The sequence below is a fragment of the Cibotium barometz genome, chromosome 49, assembly GCF_041138505.1.
Source record: "Cibotium barometz isolate CiBa-2024 chromosome 49, ASM4113850v1, whole genome shotgun sequence".
Taxonomy (NCBI): Eukaryota; Viridiplantae; Streptophyta; class Polypodiopsida; order Cyatheales; family Cibotiaceae; genus Cibotium; species Cibotium barometz.
Window position 1 is genome coordinate 14,479,149 of NC_141094.1, and position 21,366 is coordinate 14,500,514.

At 39.7% G+C, this 21,366-nt stretch overlaps 1 protein-coding gene across 1 annotated transcript; it reads left to right on the forward strand.

Moving 5' to 3' along the window:
* Positions 1-5,743: 5,743 nt before the first annotated feature.
* On the forward strand, positions 5,744-6,166 carry LOC147610329 (uncharacterized). Its single transcript, XM_086786552.1, has one exon. The coding sequence runs from the start codon at positions 5,744-5,746 to the stop codon at positions 6,164-6,166; it is 423 nt and encodes a 140-aa protein (XP_086642678.1).
* Positions 6,167-21,366: the final 15,200 nt, after the last annotated feature.

Genomic DNA, 21,366 nt, shown 5'->3' on the forward strand with positions numbered 1-21,366 from the left:
ATTATTCTCAGCAACATGAAAAAGTATAACAAGCCATCAACAATACAAGATGAGAATGAATGTAGCAGGTCTTGCTCAAAAGCATCCAGCTCAAATTTTGAACACCTTTGTATAGAAAATGAAAGAGAGCACTATGGCATTGCACTTGATGTTTTGAACCCACCCCAAAAAAAAAAACAATTGAGCTTAGAGTTCCAAAAACCTACATCTTCATGCCTAATGCAACATTTTATGAATAGCTTCAAAAACTAAATGATGAGCAACTTCAATGATGTCATGCTCCGAAAGAGGCTACAAGCAACAAAATCCCTCAATATTTTCTTAACTGGTGGAGTAGGCACATGAAAGACATTCACACTATCACTCATTGTCCAAGGTCTTTTGCGGCATTACACTAAGTCCATTTAGAATGATGTTGAGTCCCTAACAGCCCTACTTATGGCCTACACAAGAAAGGTTGGATTCACCATAGGTGGCACAACAATCCATTCAGCGTTGCACTTACCATTGCTCACAAATACACCGACAAGTCTATCCCCTGAAAAACTAGATATGTTATCCACACATTATAAGAATCTCAAACTGGTTTTATTTGATGAGATTTTCCTCATTGGATCTAGAACTCTTAGCCTTGTTGTTGATAGTCGATTACGTTGTATCAAGTACGTGCACGATAAACATTTGGTGGCATTGATGTCATTATGTGTGGTGACCTTTTCCAAGCAATTCCTATTCGATGATTCATAGATCTTCAAGCCACAATCACAATTGCTAGAAGCAATCGCGCCCACGTATTGAAAAACAACACCAAAGTGCTACGAGCTAAAAACCACTATGAAACAACGTGATCTAATCTTCATAAAAATTCTTATAGAATAAGAATAGGCACTCATGTAGACATGGACTTACATTACTTGAATGCTTCATTTTGCAGAAACCTCCTCAACAAAATGATACAGCCCACCTCTTCTACACCAATGATGACAAAAATAAGCATAAAGATATAGCCTCCTCAACAAAATGATACAACCCACCTCTTCTACACCAATGACGACCAAAATAAGCATAATGACAAAGTGTATTATCAAAATTTAGGAGAGCCTCATGTCCTTGTGAAAATCGACATACAACACCAAACATGCAATAGAAAAGTACAAATACCCCATGAACCTCAAGCAACCACAGGACTCCACCAAGTCCTCCAATTGAAGTCAAATATGACCATTGAGTTGTGTGTGGGAAACCATGACATTGCAGATGACCTTATCAATGGTGTGGCGGGAAATTTCATGAGCTCAAACTTGCAAGCTTCACCCCCACTTGTTTGGATCAAGTTCTCCTCTTTTGACAAATAGGACAAAAAGTGAGGTACAAGTCAAGCCATTTATACACACATGCAATGCCTCGTGTATGGACACCATTACATATGATTGTAAAAGAATTCCAAATAGGTAAAAATGCATTGAATACAATCACAAGAAAGCAATTCCCAATATAGCCTGCATCAACAAGGACGATACACAAGTCTCAAGGGCTCATGATGGAAAGCTTGGCATTTAGCCCCAAAACAATTCGCGGGGCCATGGATTGGTATACATAGCTCTCTCAAGAATCAAAGACCCAAGCAACTTATTCTTGTTAGAACCCATACAAGCCTCACACATAAAGATTGACGAGAGTGTGTCCGGCTAAAGACTCAACTTTTGCAAGCTGAAAGAAGATGGGAATGCTACCAGAATCAGTTAGACCTTTGCATAAAATCATTCAATCCTTGAACATAGTCTCCTTAAGACAACACAAAGGCAAAATACTTTGCGACAAATCATTGATGTCATCACACATTGATGAAAGAATCAAGCTTGGAAATTTCAATGTGATCACCTCAACCGCCGGTAGCCATGGTCTTGCAATTTATTATAATCGAGTTTTAAAAGTGCAATCATCCCATAGCCAAGAACAAGACAACATCGAGGCACTTGGTGCTCATTTCATTGAACATACAAACACTTTCAAATAGCAACAATTTACCGATCTCATTGACCTTATCTCCTTACGCTCTTCATCGACTACACTACAAGCCATTTTCTAAAAATTCAACACGTAGCACCAAAATGTCCTCATTGGTGATTTCAACATTGATGCACTAAAGACAAAAAACACGTATGCATCTCCCACATCTTTTTTGGCTGATCACAACATGACACAACACATTACATTGCCAACCACATTGCACCAATCAACTATAGACCACATATGGACAAATAATAAGAGCATAAATGCAAGCTTAGGAACCAATTACTGTTACTGGTCAGATCATTCAATTCTCTACATGCTCACACCAAACAAATTAGCACTCGCCTTGTAAACTTCATCCTGCTACACTCGATTTGGTTTGCCACATTCATCGCCCTGCAACTCCCCCCCCCCTCTCCAAGAATGCTAAGGGTTACTTAAAGTTATTAAATTGAATAAATGATGTTTTAATAGAATTAATGTTTCAGGAAAGCTATGATGATGTGATCTATGTGCGACGTGGGGATGTTATTAATATAATTTATGTTTTTCACTGTTTTAATGTAAGAGCCATATGAATTGTTGTTCTAACTTATAAAAACCAATTAAATATTTTAGAATAAAAAAAGAATATTAATAAACTCTAAAAGATTGTAAGAAAGTCATTTGTAAATGAGAAAGCATTTAAAACATGTAACATAAAAGAATAACTTAAAGAATTTAAGACAGCCCGCCTTTTGCACTGAATGTAAGGGATAACATGTAAAATAAAGCAAATAATGTTTTGGAAATAGACCAAAGAAAAATGAGATTATATTAGAAGAGGAGTTTTTACAAGGGAAATTAAATGGTATGGTAGATGGGCTTGGAAAAAGGATTGTGATGTAGAGTTTGAGATTGATGTGGTTGAGTGATTGGCTAGAGAGAAGGCAAGGTAAGTAAAAAGAGGATGGCTCACGCGAAATCATTACAGATCTTCCGAAAATAAGAAGAAGCAACCATGTAGAGCACCTTAATGAGGAATCCTTGAAAGAAAGGAAACTGTGGACTGGGAACAATAGGAAAAGGCGAGGATAAAAACTACTAAGGAAATAGAGAGACGGCAAGGTAAGCAAAAAAAGGATGACTCACACGAAATAATCACAAATCTTCTAGAAGTGTCAATGCTGCTGGATAGACAAGTCCAGCTGAGACAAGTGTTGGACTTATGTTCGAGATTCAAGGCCAAGATCCTAATGCAGGCATTGAAGGACTGAGCAAGGAACTGAAGCACTCAGTAGAAGAAGAAACCCCTGAATGTAGCAATATGCAAGCCGAAGAACCTCCAGCATTCAGAGATGATGAAGTGGCCAAAGTCACAATTCAACTGAACAATGTTCTCATGAATGATGCAGTGTTGGATGGAGCATCACTAAGGAAACTTCACTAGGATTGGGTCTCAAGCGGGGGCCCATTCCGTTCAACATAAGAATGGTAGATAACAGGGTGGTAGTACCTAAAGGAATCATAAGAATGGTAGATAACAGGGTGGTAGTACCTAAAGGAATCATAAAAAATGTCCCAAAATGAAAAGCAAACAAGTTGACTTCAAGGTCAACTTAGTGGTTATTACCACATAGAAAACCACACCAGGTCTTACTAGATGTTATTGGAAAGGCCCTGGTTGAGACATGGTAAGGTAAAGCAGGACTTGGACAGGAACTGAATCACTATCAAAAAGGAAAAACAGAAAGTTCATGTTGATCTTTCCGAAAGGGGATCAGTAAAACCTGCTCAGAGGCCAATCCATGTTGAAACATTCAACTTGTCAAATTTGATGATTAAGAGAACAGAATACTCCACGAACACCCGTACCTAGTGCCCTTATACATGTTACATGTGGATGAAGTAGAGTGAGAACGTGGAAGTAGCAACAAACAATAAAATGAAGAAAAAAGAAAAAGATTCTGAAAAAATGGAGGGCTCAAAACTGAGCAAAACCTTGCAGGAGAAAGCCTCGAAAGAAATCAAATGGGCCCAAAATCTGGAGCAAGAAGAAGAGATCCAAGATATTTGAGACTGAATGCAAAAGCAAAAGGAGAACCAGGAAAAAAATGCCACAAAAGTAAACCTAGACAAACTACGAGAGGTAAATCTAGGGGATGGAAAAGAAGAAAAGCGTCTAAAGATCAGCCTGGAACTAGATGAAGAATTCAAATAGGAGTTGGTGTCCTTGCTAAAGGAATACCAATATGTTTTTTCTTGGTCATATGAAGACATGGAGGGCATCGACCCTAAATTCTTCTAGCACAGTATTAACTTAAAAGAGAGAGTGATACCTATCAGACAATAGAGGTACATAATGAATCCCAACTATGCAAAAAGAGACAATTGATAGACTATTGAGGGTGGGTTTCATCGTGCCAATGAAAAAATTTACTTAGATATCCCCAATTGTAGTGGTTCTCGGAAAGAACATGAAAATCAAAATCTTTGTGGACTACCGCAAGTTGAATGCTGCAACTAACTCAGATCCCTTTTCACTTCTGTTCACGGACTCCTTGCTAGATGAGGTAGCCCGAAAGGAGACATAATCTTGTTTGGATGGTTTCAAATGGGTACAACCAGGTGAAGATGGCTCCGCCTTCATCATTGAATGGGGTGTCTTTGTACCAACCATCATGATGTTTGGCTTTGAAGAATGCACCTGCTACCTTCCAGAGAATGGTGCAAGAAATTTTCTATGATTGCCTGATAGATTTCATGAAATATTTTGTGGATGATTTCATCATGTCTAGAGATAAGGCAAAGCACATCTATCATTTGAGGCTATGTCTACAGAGATGAAGAGATACAAGGCTAAAGTTAAATCCGGCTAAGTGTGCTTTTGCAGTAAAATTCGGAACACTGTTAGGACACATTGTGCCAGCATAAGGATTGGCTATAGATCTGGCTAAGGTGGAGGCCATATGTAAAATGTCTTCTCCTCAAAACATTAAGCAACTTGAAAGGTTCCTTGGTAAGGTGAAATGGCATGCTAGATTTTTGAAGTATCTAGCACATATAGCTTACCCATTGTATGCACTTACCAAGAATGATGCAAAGTATGAATGGATCCCAAAGTGTCATAAGGTATTCCATTGGTTGAAGAGAATGGTGCCATCTACATGAGTGATGATCAATTCGGAATAGAATCTAATGTTCCATGTTTATGTAGATGCTTCAGATAGAGCAGTGAGCAGTGCACTGATGTAGCCCTCATTTAGATGGTGAACAAAGATTTTCTGGTGGGAAAAATGGCAAGATGGATGCTCCTACTTAAAGAATTCGAGTGCACCATCCAACACACACCCAGAGAAGAAAATGCAATGGCAAACTTTTTGTCTAGACTAGATTTCGAAGAACTTTCTTTGGATGGAGTAGATGATCAACTCCAGATACCAACTTATTCACAGTAGAATCAGGCTGTTGAAGTGGAAGAAAACTAACATTATGATATGATGTAGTTTCGGGAAGATGGGACTTTTCTCGAAGGGTACATTGCTAATAAGAAGAAGAGAATTTCCCTAAGAAGTAAAAATTTCACCATGATTACTTGGCAACTCTACAAAAGAGGCATAGACCAGATCCTACGCACATGTGTCTCGTATCATGAGCAGCAAGCAGTGCTAAGAGGAACACACTATAGTAGTATCACCGAGGGACACATGGGCGGAGAAATAATAGCCCAAAAATTTTTGCAAGCAGGCTTATGGTGGCCAACTGCACGAGGGATGCCAACAGTGAAGCAAAGAAATGTGATGTCTATCAGCAGATGGGTCAACTCGGAGATTCCAATAGATTTCCCATCTCACCTAAATTACCGCTATCTCCATTCATGAAGTGGGGGTTGGATTTTGTTAGACCAATCAAGCCACCCACAAAAGGTAGTAGATGTGAGTACATCATTGTGGCTACTGACTATTTCACCAAGTGGCTAGAAGCTAAAGCTATAAAGAGAAACTCTACAAACGAGGTGGTGAAGTTTCTCTTCAAGGACATCATTGCTAGGCATGGTTTGCCGGTGGAAATAGTCAATGATGACCAGGGCACGCATTTCATGAACAAAGTAATGAAACGGATGATGGAGAGATACCTGATCAAGCACAAGAAGTCCTCACCCTACAACCCATAGTGCAACGGCCAGGCAAAATCGACCAACAAGGTTCTGACCAAAATTCTAAAGAAAATTATAAATGCTAACAAAAATGATAGGGACCAGAAGTTAGATGCTACCCTATGGGCATTCCATACATCCTACAAAGTCTCAACTAGGCAAACACCATTCAAGCTAGTTTATGGGTTGGAAGCAGTTATGTCTATTTGTGGTGCCCAATCTGAGAGTGGCCATTTAAGAGAAGCTGCTGTTATGGACTACCACACCTCCAAGAGTGAACTCTACACACATTCACCTATTGGACAAGTAGTAGAACACAACCGTCATGGGGTACTTACCAATGCTTTGAGCTCGTGTCTCTTGAGGCCTCCAACTCTCTTGTATGCTCCAAACTCCAAGCTCTGCGGTAGAATGCCGAATGGGACTTTTAGAATCCTATGTCAATCATCTCTTCAAATGTTAGATGCATATATGCTGGAAGACATCTTAGACGGTGGTAATACAGCATGATACCCCTGTCTGATGGCCCGTGGTTCATGTCGAACTGTAGGTGCTCAGCCTTAAATCCATCATAAGGTTCTTTAGGTTGGTCGATGAGAACCACAAATAATTTCATGAACCTTACACTGGATACGATTATAGGATTTGAGATTTTTTGCCAAGCCCTGATCCAATTTAGCAGTTGTTGTCTTTGTGCTTGAACATTGACAAATGTTGCTGGATTGAATATAGGAAAGTTGTAGCAGACATGAGAATCCCTGTCTTTGGCATCTTTAAACTCTAGCGGTGTCCATCTCCTCTTGATAGGCATGTAGAGTGGATCCACTCGTAGTGTTGGCGGTGCACTCATGTAAATGCTACTGTATTTAGGAACTATTAAGAATTCCTTTCTCCATGTAGGTTGCACTCCAAAATTTGGCAGCTGTGGTGCTTCTTCATTTGTTTGGATGGTGGTGTATCCTCCTCTGGTGTGCATCGGATGTCGCCTCCTCCATCTTCTGTAACTATAACTGATCATGAAAGTGACCAGGCAAATTTCCAACAAGTTTGAGAGATGGGGGTTCGCAAGCCTTGTGTGTTTGGCAACATTTGCCCACAATGTTCCCTCTCCTGTGCTAATGGAAGTAATTTTTCTAAATCTGGACGAGGTCACAGAGAGGGTACGGTACATAGTGTTGCCGTGTGGGTGTGACTGTAGAATATGCCTCTGGAAGAATCTTGCTAGTAGAATCGAACAGAGTAATCTTCATTAGCACCTTGAACATAAGCTTTGGCTTTAATAGTGGATTGCCTTGTTGTATAAACTCTTCATATTCTGCAGTTTTGTCAAGGAATCCAAAATATTATTGTCAGTGTAAGGCACAACATTATCAACTCGCGGTCGGCAGATTACGTTCCTCCTGAGGTTGCCGTATTGGAGTTGGGATAGGTGCCAATATCTCCTTGGGGGGCAAGAGTGTTAGTGGAAAAATCTAATTCTGGCAGAGAGAAGGAAGATTATATACATTCATCTTGGAAAGAGGTAGTAGGTGGCATGCTAGGATAAGGGTTAAGAAGCCTACTTGCGATATTAGAACTTACAGGGTAAGTGTTTTTGAAAAAGGAAGATGGACCCTCATCGTCGCCTTGACCCAAAGTAGGGGGTGGGTGGCTAGGTTTATGTGCTTTGAAAAAGTTTTGAATTTCAAGGATTTCTTCGTTATCAATATATGGGTAATTTATGTGAATGGCATCAAAATTATAGCTAACGTTGGTGAGCATAGCCTCTAAATGTTTGTGTATATTAGTATACAGCTTGAGTATGCCCACCGGGTGATATAAGGTAGACTCACAAAGATTTAAATATTGGTGAGTATTATATACTTCTAGCCACCCGTTGACTGATTACCCATTGATAAGTGTTAGCCACCCCCACGACCTCGTAGTTGGCTGGTGTTGCTGGTATGCCATCTGGAACAAACAGATTGAGTTTGTCGACACTGTTGTCCAGGATGTTTGAATTTTGTAATACACGACACCAACTATGTAGGTTGAGAATTATAGGATGCAAGGGGTAAAAGAAGATATCTTGCGGGTTAGTTAATAATATAAGATCCCCCCTTAAAATGCCCATAATGACTGTTGGGTCAGCATCTCGTTCAATATTTTGTTTAATAAGGGTCAATTATCCTAAGCTAATATCTTCAGCTAAGTTGATGTCATACTGAAGTAATGAGAGTTTTAGTGTAGATAAAAACAAGTAAGAGTTTGAGAAGGGTCTCGAAGGAGTTATTGGCAACTGTCCCGATTCCGAGGCGCGCTCAAGGAGGGTACGTAAATCATTTGTGGGCTGCTTTGGCCTTTGACTCCTTTCTTGTGTGGCCAGTTGGCGGGCCAGTTCTTGCATGCAGACATCAGCATTGCTGAGCTGGTTGTAAATGGTTGTCTCTCTCTGATCATTCGCTCAGCATCCAGTTCTTCGAATCTTCTTGTTGCCACTTCCTGTGCTCTTCTGGAAGTAGCTTCTCTTTGATGGGCCTCAGTAATTTGAGTTACTTGTTGTGCTGCCAGTCTTTGTGTATCCTGTAATTGTGTTTGTAGTTGTGATATTGTCTCTTGGTTCTTTGCGCCTCTCTTTGGTTGGTGATGATTATATCATTAAGAGCCTTGATTTTCTCTGCAATGTGCTTTGTTAGCCTGTTCTCGTTCTCCTGTTGCAGTCCTTGTACTCTTTCTTGTTCTACTTTGAGGTTGATTGTGAGGAGCTCTATTTGTTGTCGAAGCATATCCTCATTACGCTTTGCGCCCTCCTGGTACTCTTGCATTTCCTTGGCATGCCCAGTTGTTAGGTTCTGTGTGTGAGTTATCTCCTTTTGTAGTTGTTCCTTTGCTTGCTCTAGCCTTGCATTCAAGTTAGCATTCTCATTTATTTTTTGTACAATGGTTTGACTTAAAACTAAGTTATTGCTCTCCAATGCACTATATCTTATGTCCTATTCTTCTGCAGCCTTTAAACTTTTCATGATTACTTCTCTATGTGTTTCTTCTGCTACCGCCAAATTATCTTTTACACTTTGTACTTGCGCATTGGCTTTTTTCAGATGCTTCCATAGGCTAGCATTCCAGTCGTGTAGCATGTGTGTTGTTAATAAATGGCAACGTCGTACCTTCTGTTCCTGTTCCCAATTGGTACTAGTGGCAGCACCTATTTATGTGAGGGGATCATGGAGTAGTGCGTCGAGGCCTTCCAATGTATCCTGGAGGAACTGTTGAGAATCCGCATCTTTGACAGAGCCAAGATGTGGCAGTGGCACATCGTCATCCAACCAACTTTGTTTGTTTAGACTGCATGTATCTGGTGAGAATGCGGCCTCTTACTAGATTCTGCTAGCTTCTCCAATTCTAGTGGTGCAACTAATGCTTCTTCGTGTTCTGGTCCTTCCAAGTTATGGCCCTTTTGTAGTTGTTCTTCAGCTCCTTCTATTGGTACACCCCCAAGTTGCGAATCCTTGAGCGGGGAGAGGTCTTTGAATATTAGTTGTGCAGGGCTCGCTGGAGGGGAGAGCTGTTGGTGTTGTTCCTACATAGTAGGGCTTTGTAGTTTTTCTTGGAGAGCCTCTTGGTATGTCTTGATCTCTGATGCCACAACTGCTTCCAATTGCAAAGACTCTGTGGTGACATCCACTAGTAGCCCTCTCATCCTTTTGTCAGTCTTCTTTTTTTTATCCTTGATTGACTTTATGAGCTATTGTGTCTCCATTAACACTGCTTGTCCTTCTTCCACCCTTCCAGTAGATTCTGTAGGTTGACTGGGGATTAGGGCTAGCAGCAGGCTTTCCTCTGGTTCATCTTTTACTGGCTGTTGTGCCACATGGTTAAGTATTTGTGTTAATAGGTATGGGTTGCTGACCTTGGACTAATGTGCCTTGAGGTAGTTTTCCATTTCTTTATGCATGAAAAAGGCCCAATCGCCCTCCTTCTCTTCATGAGCTTTTGCTATCCTGTTAAGGCTGACCTTGGACTAATGTGCCTTGAGGTAATTTTTCATTTCTTTATGCATGAAAAAGGCCCAATCGCCCTCCTTCTCTTCATGAGCTTTTGCTATCCTGTTAAGGCTGACCTTGTTATACATGTCAACTGGTTTGATCTACATCATTAAACGACATTGCTATGCAGGCTTTTTCTGTGGCTTCATCCTTGATGTTCTTGTACTCCACCCCATTAGAGTTATAAGAATCTCTCTTTAATATCTCCTTGATGGGTATTGTATCTATTGTGTGTCTGTGGGCCTTTACTACCCGCCGCCCCCACGGGGAGCTGTAGAGCTTCTCTGATGAGGTCTCTTGTAATTAGCAGTTCTTCCGTGGTGCCATCTACCTTTGTAATTTTGCCTCTTTTTGTCTGCTTGTTATAAGTACGAAGATACTCTGCGCAGAGATCGGTGTTGATTTCTATGGGTAGCACTGTAGCCATTCTGCCAAGGAGGCTGACTTTTTCCAGCTTTACTGTGGCACCGCAGAGTGATTTTCCCATGTGGTGTAGTGACCTATTTTTTGATGAGAGTACCCTAGAAGGACTGGGCATAAGGGCCCAAGAAGTTGGTCCTCGGCTTGCTGGCACTCTGGGACCCTGTGGCTCTGCTAGCTTGTGTTGGAGGTGGTTGCTCCTCTCGGGACTCAGATTCTAAAATAGACATCTATGTAACCATACATGGTCAGTCGAATGACTGGTGGAAGCTATTTTTTTTCTTTTTTTTAATAAATTAATTAGTGGTGGTATGTGAAGACTTCACGTGAAGTTTAGGGCCGTGAAAGTGTGACGTGAAAGTCAAGGCGTGAAATTGAAGATGTGAAAGTGTGGCCGTGAAATAACAAACGTGAATGTCCCACGTGAAGTTTGGGGACGTGAATGTCTTGCATGTGAAATAACAGACGTGAATGTCTCACATGAAGTTTGGGGACGTGAATGCGTGACATGAAAGTCAAGGCATGAAATTGAAGACGTGAAAGTGTGGCCGTGAAACAGTAGACGTGAATATCCCACGTGAAGTTTGGGGACATGAAAGTGTGGCCGTGAAAGTCAAGGCGTAAAATTGAAGACGTGAAAGCGTTATGCTTGACCACACCTCTAAGAGGGAACTCTACACATTCATCTTATGGATGAGCAATGAAACACAACTGTCATGGGTACTTACCAATGCTTCAAGCCTCGTGTCTCTTGAAGCCTCCAAGCTCGCATGTATGCTCCAAACTCCAAGCTCCACCTCCACACTGTCACCGTGGAGTTGTTTACACCATCACAAAGGCCAATCACACTCTCTCATATACAAACATAAACACACAAGCATGAAAGAAGCACAATGCTAGAATGCTCTCACTCCTCACTCTCTCACAGGTACAAGGGAAGAGATCTCAATAGCACAAAAGGGATTGTGTTCTTTCATTTATGAGAAAATACCTTATATACAATTGTCCCTTATTCACACTTGGGCACCCAAAACTTACTAACTAGGCCTTGGGTGGCCAATGTCTCATAATGTACAACCTTTATAGTGCCTTTACATGACACTTATTAATGTCCCCAATTGAGGATCATGGTGTTAATCCAAATGGGATTAACATTCCCCCTTTCCTGAAGTAGGTTCTGTCCCCTCAAAACCTGTTACCGAGGTCTGGAGACCTGGTCACCGAGGTCTGGCGACCTGGTCACCGAATTCGGGCGATAGAAATTGCGGCGAGACTGAAGTTTTTTGAGTGTGCGCCGGAATGCCGAATGGGACTTCAAGAACCCGGTGTCGATCATGTCTTTAAATGTTATGCGCAAATAACCTGGAAGACATCTTAGGAACGATGGTAATATAGCATTATACCTTTGTCTACTGGCCCATGGTTCATGTGTCAAACTGTAGATGCTGAGCCTCATAGCCATCATAAGATTCTCTAGGTTGGTCTATCAGAACCACTAATAACTTCATGAACCTGACACTGGCTACTATTGTAGGATCTGGTATTTTTTGCCAAGCTCTGATCCAATTGAGCAATTGTTGTCTTTGTGCTTGAATACTGGAAAACTAAGTTATTGCTCTCCAATGCACTGTATCTTGTTTCCTGTTCTTTTGCAACCTGTAAACTCTTTATGATTACTTCTTTATGAGTTTCCTCTACTGCTACCAAAGTATCTTTCACCCTTTGTGTTTGTGCATTGGCCTCTTCTAGCTGCTTCCATAGGTTGGCATTCCTGTCGTGCAGCATGTGTGTTGTCAGCAAATGGCAATGCCATACCTTCTGTTCCTGTTCCCAATTGGTACTAGTGGTAGCACTTATTCTTGTAAGGGGATCATGGAGGAGTGTGCCTAGGCCTTCCAATGTATCCTAGAGGAGGAATTGTTGAGAATCCACCTCCTTGAAAGAACCAAGATGCGGCAGTGGCTCATCTTCATCCAATTGTCTTTGTTTGCTTAGCATGGACGTCTTTGGGGAGTGTGGCCTCTTACTAGATTTTTCTCGCTTCTCTAATTCTTGTTGTGCAACTGATTCCTCCTCGTGTGCTGATCCTTCCAAGGTATGATCTTTTTGTGTTTGTTCTTCAGCTTCCTCTGTGTGTATCTCCGCTAGTTGTGAATCCTTGAGCGGGGAGAGCTTCCTCTGTGTGTATCTCCGCTAGTTGTGAATCCTTGAGCGGGGAGAGGTCTTTGAATATTAGTTGTGCAGGGCTCGTTGGAGGGGAGAGATGTTGATGTTGTTCCTGCATAGTAGGGCTTTGTAGTTTTTCTTGGAGAGCCTCTTGGTATGTCTTAATCTCTGATGCCACAGCCGCTTCCAATTGCTGAGATTCTATGTCTAGTGGTGACATCCACTAGTAGCCCTCTCATCCTTTTGTCAGTTTTCTTTTCGATCTTTCTTGATTGACTTTATGAGCTATTATGTCTCCATTAACACTGCTTGTCCTTCATCCACCCTTCCATTAGATCCAGTAGGTTGACTGGGGATTAGGGCTAGCAACAGGCTTTCCTGTGGTTCATCTTTCACTGGCCGTTGTGCCACATGGTTAAGTATTTGTGTTAACACGTATGGGTTGCTGACCTTGGACTGACGTGCCTTGAGATAATTTCCCATTTATTTGTGCATAAAAAAGGCCCAATCTTCCTCCTTCTCTTCATGAGCTTTGGCAATCCTATTAAGGCTGACCCTATTAGACCTGTCAACTAGTTTGATTTGCATCATCAACGACATTTCTCTGCAAGCTTTTTCTGTGGCTTCATCCTTGATGTTCTTGTACTCTGCCCCATTAGAGTTATAAGAATCTCTCTTTAGCATCTCCTTGATGGGCATTGTATCTATTGTGTGTGTTTGTGGGCCTTGACTGCCACCGTGGGCGGGGAGCTGTAAAGCATCTCTGATGAGGTCTTTTGTTATGAGCAGCCCTTCCATGGTACCATCCGCCTTTGTAATTTTTCCTCTCTTTGTCTTCTTGTCATATGTACGAAGATATTCTGCACAGAGGTTTGTGTTGATCCCTCTGGGTAGCACTCTAGCCATTCTTCCGAGGCCAATTTTTGCAGCTTATCCTTTACTTCTGCATCTTCCAATAGATGGAGGCACTCCTTACTGTGGCACTGCAGAGTGATTTTCCCATGCCGTGTAGTGACCTGTTTTTTGATGAGAGTTCCCTGGAAGGACTGGGCATAAGGGCCCAAGAAGTCAGCTTGCTGGCACTCTAGGCACATGTGGCATTGTTGGCTTGTGTTGGAGGTGGTTGATCCTGGGACTTAGATTCTGACATAGACATATGTACAACCATATATTATCAGTCGAATGACTGGTGGAAGCCACCTCTTTTTTTTTTGGTGTTAATTAGTGTTAGTATGTGAGGGAAAGGTTCGTGAGGGCCTTCCCATGTAGTAGAAGGTGTGAATTTGAAGGCGTAAAAGGTCTCCCATGAAGTTCGGGGACGTGAAGGTCTCCCGTGAAGTTCTGGGATGTGAATATCTCTCGTGAAGTTTGGGGATGTGAAGATCTCCCATGAAGTTCGGGGACGTGAAGGTCTCCCGTGAAGTTGCAGACTTGCCAATTTTTCGTGACAATGAGGCTAGATTTTTCGTTTTCTACACCTTATGTATTCATGCAAATTTGTTCTTGGAAGGTTGATATCTTACATTTTTACATTTTCATTTTACGTTTTCATTTGTTGATCAGTCCATGAATCGGTAATAATAATAAAAAGAGATACAATTTTAACACCCATCAAAAAATATACACATTCAAAAGAAACAACACCAAAAAACAAAGAACCAAAAAGAAGGAAAGGAAAGGTATAGCTCCCACATTGAGAGGTTGGGAAGGTGATGTTGGGAGCAAGGAGTCGAAAGCGCGCAAGGAATCGATGAAAGAAAACGTGAAATCACCAGTGAAAGTGACGAAATCAAGAAAGTAAATCTATTTTATAGCGTAGCCGTCGGACAGGGCAGCTACATTAAATGAACTTTTTCACGGTGTGAAACACTAAAAAAGGTTCACATCGTGAAACAGTTTGGGGTTCTTCACAGCGTGAAACACCAAAAATAGTTCACGTCGTGAAACATTTTGGGTACTTCGCGGCTTGAAGTATTTTTTTGCTGTTTCACATGAAGTTTATAAAATTGAATTTTCGTGCTCAAACACACCCGCATGCACATGATGATGCATTGCTTTTCTTTTTCTTTTAATTTTACCATGGAAACCAAGGGTTTTTCTGGTACTTCTAGGCATTTTTTGATAAAATCTTTTTAATTCTAATTGGGAGATTTCTAGTGTTCCTTCCACCCAATTAATTATTTTTGTTTTGCAGTGTCTAGTTGTGTATTGCTTATACTCGTATTTACTGTGGGTATTGTTGTTGCTTGAGTCATTCTCCACTCAGGTTGCTGAATTTGCTTCCTTCTCCTCCACACAAGTGCAGATGTGAGGTTTGTCCTTTTGGGGAGTTGATGCTGAAAGCTCTTACCCTCTTTTATATATTAATTCAAACCTATTGTGGCGTCTGTCATAGATTTTCTTTTGGGTAGCCATATTGTTGTATTGCCTTGATAGTAGCCTTGTGCTTGCAGTAGGTCCTTTCGGATTCACTTTTGTGATGGCAGTCATGAGGCTTCTGCAAGTTCTTGACCTTCTACCACTTTGTATGTGGTGTCAATGGTTGACTTTTGAACTGGGTTCTCTCATGAGAACGTTCATCACTCATTGGTTCCTTCCTCTCAGGTTGACACTTTGGGTGAATCTTGGATGTTGGGCTTTGTGTAGGTAATTTGAACATGATGCCCCTGTAGATTCTGTTTTCTGAAGTACCGCTTCTATAGCGATTTATTTGCCGAGGTCTATAATGGTATGGAAATGACTTTTTCACCGATGGGGTTAGCGATGTTGTTGTGTCTTCCCATTGGATATTGTACTTGTTGGCACACATCCAAGATCGTCCTAAGATCATCTCCTCTTCCATTGTACTTGCAGGGGATTGCAAACACCTTTCCAACCAAGGGATTATTACTGATGGAAATGTTAACATTTAAATACCCAACAGCCTTTGTGGTTGTTAAGTGCACACTACAAACTTTTGCATCCGTGTGTTCTAGGTTTGGTCTCCCTCTAAGGCTATCCAAGTATCATATGAGATTAGGTTATTGCTCGATCCCATATCTAGGCAATTTCATATTGGGTGTGTAAGTGGTGTGACTAGTTTTAAGTTTGCATGATTATCCAGCTAGGGGGCCTGGGAACTCTTTTCCCTGGTACTCGGGACAAAACCTAACCAAATTCTTAAATGGATCCCATCACTACAGTGGTTGGGTGGTTGGCTAACCCCACGGGACTGGATGGGGTTAGGATGGACTGATGGATCCCTAAAAAGAGACTCAATTCTATTATGGTATGATAGATGAAGTAAATCTCGGATAAAAATTGTTCTATGGAAAAGAATCAATGGCTGTGCCTCTCAATGAGGAAAAAAGAGTTGGTCTCTATGATCCAAGTGCAAGTCTTTTCCTTGATCTAACTATGGGACTTACGGGTACGGTCAGACCAGTTCAGTTAGTTAAGGCTCTTGACTACGTTAGAGTAAAAATATCCCAGAGGAATTGCCCGTGCTTTCCGGGTAAGGGAAGTTTTTCCGGGTTCGGTTTTGGAAGAACCGAGAGATTAGTCTCTTGTTGAGATGCGTGGGCGAGGCCCTGAGTGAGGGACCCCGCCCTGCGCAAGAAGTGCTACTTTCGGTGCTAGCACCCTAGAATTCATTGCGCTGAGGGGACAGGAATCTTTTAGCATCAAAGAGAATTAGCTAAAGTGGATCAACCGAGAAGCCAAAAATGTCAAAAAATTATGAAGTAGCACTAAAAGGTTGTAATTGTGATGAAATTCATACAAATTGATATTCAAAATGAAGATTCATAAATAGGTAATTGGGTCTTCAAATGGAAATACCGCAATTGTATGGAATCCTTGACTTGCTTGAGGCCTAGACATGATGGTATTTACCTTAAAATTCTAAGGACCGTGACTACCCGTATATACCGAGGGTATAACTATAGCTCTTTACTGGCAGTATATACGAGTAAATCTAAGACCTTGAAATTATAAGCAAAAATGCTATCTAAATGATGAATTCGAATGTGGTTGATATGATTTTAAAACTCTGGTTGAGAACTGATGAGTTGGATTCTGATTGAAAAATGATGATTCTTGAATTTTGGTTGAAAAGCGATAAGCTAAGCAAAACCACAATGAGGACAAATGGGACGAGTCCCTGTGATGATGTTCGTAACTGGAATGACGATAATGACTTCAACAAATCACTGACAAATTGCTACTGTTAACACTTGACCCAGTGGATCAAGTTAAGGGATGACAAATTAAAAATCTGTATAATTGAAATTCCCATGGAGGACTATTCAGATGGAAATTTTGGTCTAATGAACCATTATTGTATTAAAGATATGAATGATATGATCTGAATGAATTGTTATCTGATGATGAGTTCTATATAAGGGATCTTTATCCCAGGATTCTGTTGGGTTGACCACACTATAAGGAACCCCAGAATCAGTTGGATCTTAAGGGAAAGAGTTGTCCTCTAGTTTGCCAGATGAGGACATCTCGCATTTTTTAAGTAGGGTAGGATGTAATTCACCTATGAATATGCATGGATATCAGTGATATTAATTATTAAAATTGATTTTATGCATAGAAAGATGCATAAAGAATTTATTTTTATTTCAAAAGTGTTATTCTCATTAAAACTGATTTTATGCATAGAAAGATGCATAAAGGATTTATTTTTATTTCGAAAGTGTTATTCTCATTAAAACTGATTTTATGCATAGAAAGATGCATAAAGGATTTATTTTTATTTCAAAAGTGTTATTCTCATTAAAGTTGATTTTTATGCATAAATAGATGCATAAAAGGATTTTTATAAAAGTGTTATTTCCACTGAAGTTGATTTTTATGCATAAATAGATGCGTAAAGAATCTTTATATCAAAATTAGAATTCTCTTAAATTCTCTTAAATTCTATGTTTAAATTCTATGCGTAAAGAATCTTTATATCAAAATTAGAATTCTCTTAAATTCTATGTTTAAATTCTATGAAATAGATGAGAATCAGATAGGTGTGAATGAATGGATGAATGGATGTGATGTGAATAGAGGTATAATTTGATGTGAGGTGAATAGAGGTAATGAGATGTGAATGAATGGATGGATGTGATGTGAATAGAGGTAATGAGATGTGAGGTGAATAGACGTGATGAGATGTGATAAGAATCAGATAGGTGTGAATGAATGGATGGGTGGATGTGATGTGAATAGAGGTGATGAGATTTGAGGTGAATAGATGTAATGAGATGAGATGAGATGTGAATTAGATAGATGTGAATGAATGGATGAGATGTGATGTGATGTCATGTGAATCAAGATGTAAATGAATGATATGGGATATGTGTGGATGATATGTGATGAAAATGGATGTGAATGTATAAGTGAAGAATGGATGTGAATGTATATGTGAAGAATGAATGTGTATGTGAAAGAATGTGATGTGATGTAAAGAAATGTGATGTGTCATGAATATATGTGGATGTGAAGTGATAGATATGGATGTATGGATAGATGTGAGAAGTCGTACCTGTGAACGATTAGATGGATGTGAAAGAATGAGATGAGATGTGTATGAATGAGATATGACGTGGATAGAAGTGATGTGATCTAATGTGGAGAGAATGTATGTGATGGGATGGTTATGAGAGGATTTGACCTTTGTAGAGGAAGTAGAGCTTATTGCTCTTCTCAAGGAATACGAGGATTGTTTTGCCTGGAACTATAAGGAAATGAAATGGGTACCGCACGAGGTGGTACAACATACGATTCCAATTATGGAAGGATAATAGCCTGCCAGGCAGAAACCATACCAGATGAATCCAAAGTATGCAGCAATTGTAAAGGAGGAAATTGATCTGCTGACTTTATATGAGATCGAACATATGGATTGGTTATCACCCATTGTGATAGTGCCTAAAAAGAATGGAAAATTGAGATTATGTGTCGATCTTAAAAAGTAAATGCAGCCACTCGAAAGGACCATTACCCATTACCCATTACCGTATACCACACGTCTTGGAAAGAGTGGCTGACTGTGGAAGGGAAGCGTACAGCTTCTTGGATGGGTTTTCGGGGTACAATCAGGTGTCCATAGCACCAGAAGACCAACATAAGACTGCATGTGGATAACATTCGCTTTACAAGGTCATGCCGTTTGGTCTTACAAATGCCTCGGTAACCTTTCAAAGATTGATGTGCACAGCATTGAAGGACTACTTTTGTTGCAAAAGTGGTTGGAAGTGTTTATTGATGATCTATGTGCACATTCTTGATGGGAAGATCATTTGAATTGTTTGAGGAACGTTGCCAATTATATCGGATATCACTTGAAGTGCCAGTTTTGGGTCAAGCATGGTGTGATACTAGGACGCATAGTCTCAAAAAATGGCATATCCACTGATGATAGCAAGGTCAAGTTTATCTTGGGACTACCACCACCCACCAACTACAAAAGTGTGCAAAGGTTTATGGGTCATGTGGGTTGTTATCGATGCTTCATTGTATTAAAAGAGTGATTTTCATCATAAATGAATTGTATGCATAAACATATGCATAAAAGATTTTTTATATATTAAAAGTGTGATTTTCATCATAAATGGATTTTATGCATAAATTAGATGCATAAGAGAAATTATTTTATTCTAAAAGTGTAATTCCTACTAAATTGGATTCATGCATGGAAAGATGCATAAAGAATTTATTTTAATCCAAAAGTGTTATTCTCATCAATTTTGATTTTATGCATAGAAAGATGCATAAAGAAATCTATTTTTATTTCAAAAGAGTTATTTTCATCAATTTTGATTTTATGCATAGAAAGATGCATAAAGAAATCTATTTTTATTTCAAAAGAGTTATTTTTATCAATTTTGATTTTATGCATAAATAAATACATAAAGAATTTTATTTTTAATTCAAAAGAGTTATTTTCATCAATTTTGACTTTATGCATAAATAGAGGCATAAAGAATTTTATTTTTAATTCAAAAGATTTATTTTCATTAATTTTGATTTTATGCATAGAAAGATGCATAAAAGATTTATTTTTATTTCGAAAGTATTATTTTCATTGAAATTGAATTTATGCATAGATAGATGCATAAAAGATTTATTTTTATTTTGAAAGTGTTATTCTCATTAAAATGGAATTTATGCATAGTAAAATGCATAAAAGATTTATTTTTATTTTGAAAGTGTTATTCTCATTAAAATGGAATTTATGCATAGTAAAATGCATAAGAGGTTTATTTTTAATTCAAAAGTGTTATTTTTCTTAAAATTGAATTTATGCCTAAATAGATGCATAAAAGGATTTTTATAAAAGTGTTATTCCCCTACTAAAGTTGTCTTTATGCCTAATTAGATGCGTAAAGAATCTTTATATCAAAAAATTAGAATTCTCTTACATTCTATAAATAGATGTGATGAGATGTGATAGGAATCAGATATATGTAAATGGATGGATGGAAGTGATATGAATCAGATAAATGAAAATGGATGAATGGATCTGATGTCTTGTGAATTAGGATGTATGGATGTGGATGTGGATGTATGAATGTGGATGTGGATGTATGGATGTGGATATGGATGTGTATGTATGAATGCGGATGTGGAAGTGGATGTATGGATGTGGATGTACGAATGTGGATGTGTATGTAGAATAATGAATGTGAATGTGTATGTGAAATGATGTGACGTTGATATGAGTGATTGGATGAGATGTGATGACATGTGAATAAATGATGTGATGTGAATGAATTTGAGGTGATGAGATGGAAAATGATGTGATTAGATGACAATGAGTACACATATGAATGGAATGTGGAATAAGTAATGTGGACTGATGAGGGATAATGTGGAAAGACGAGAGTTCATTATAGAAACTGTATTTGTGACCTGTTTGTAAACGACTGTTTTATGTCAAGAATGCTGGGGAAGCATTTTGATCGTCTTGTGATTAAGGTCGTGTGGAGACCTAACTGATAAATTTGCAACAGCTGATGGAGAGTCAACGGAGGACGTCTCGCGTAGCATGGTCGGTCGAGCCAGCCTCGGTTCGACTTAAATGGTGAGCTTCCGGTACGGTGGATGAGGGACCAAGGAAGCGGCCTATGAGTGAAGCGCTAGGTGACATGCGAAGGATCCTAGAGGGTGCTGACCATACGGTGCTCGGGCTCTGGGTCGCCGAGAAGATACCCACACGTGCATCGTGGAAGATATTGAATCAAGGAGTAAGAGTTGTTTTCTGAAACCGGGCATAGATCTGGTTGATTGACCTTGCTGGTCCTCAACGGATGAGTCCATGACTCTTTTAGATGGATCAGTTGGTTGATCTTGCTGATCTTCCACGGAGATTCCATTTTGTTATGTGAATATATTGCCGGTTACTATGAGCTAGGAACTATCGAAAAGGCCCCTGTGTGAACAGGTGGTGAGCGTTCTAGTTGCCAATGATGCCATAAGTACACCGATGAAGGAATGATTGGAAATAAGGATTCAACCAGAGATTTCGAGGACTGTGATCAGTGACACAATGGTTTCATTAAAGGATTGTTTTAAAGATAGTTGATGCTGAGAAAAAGGCAATTTCATATTGGGTGTGTAAGTGGTGTG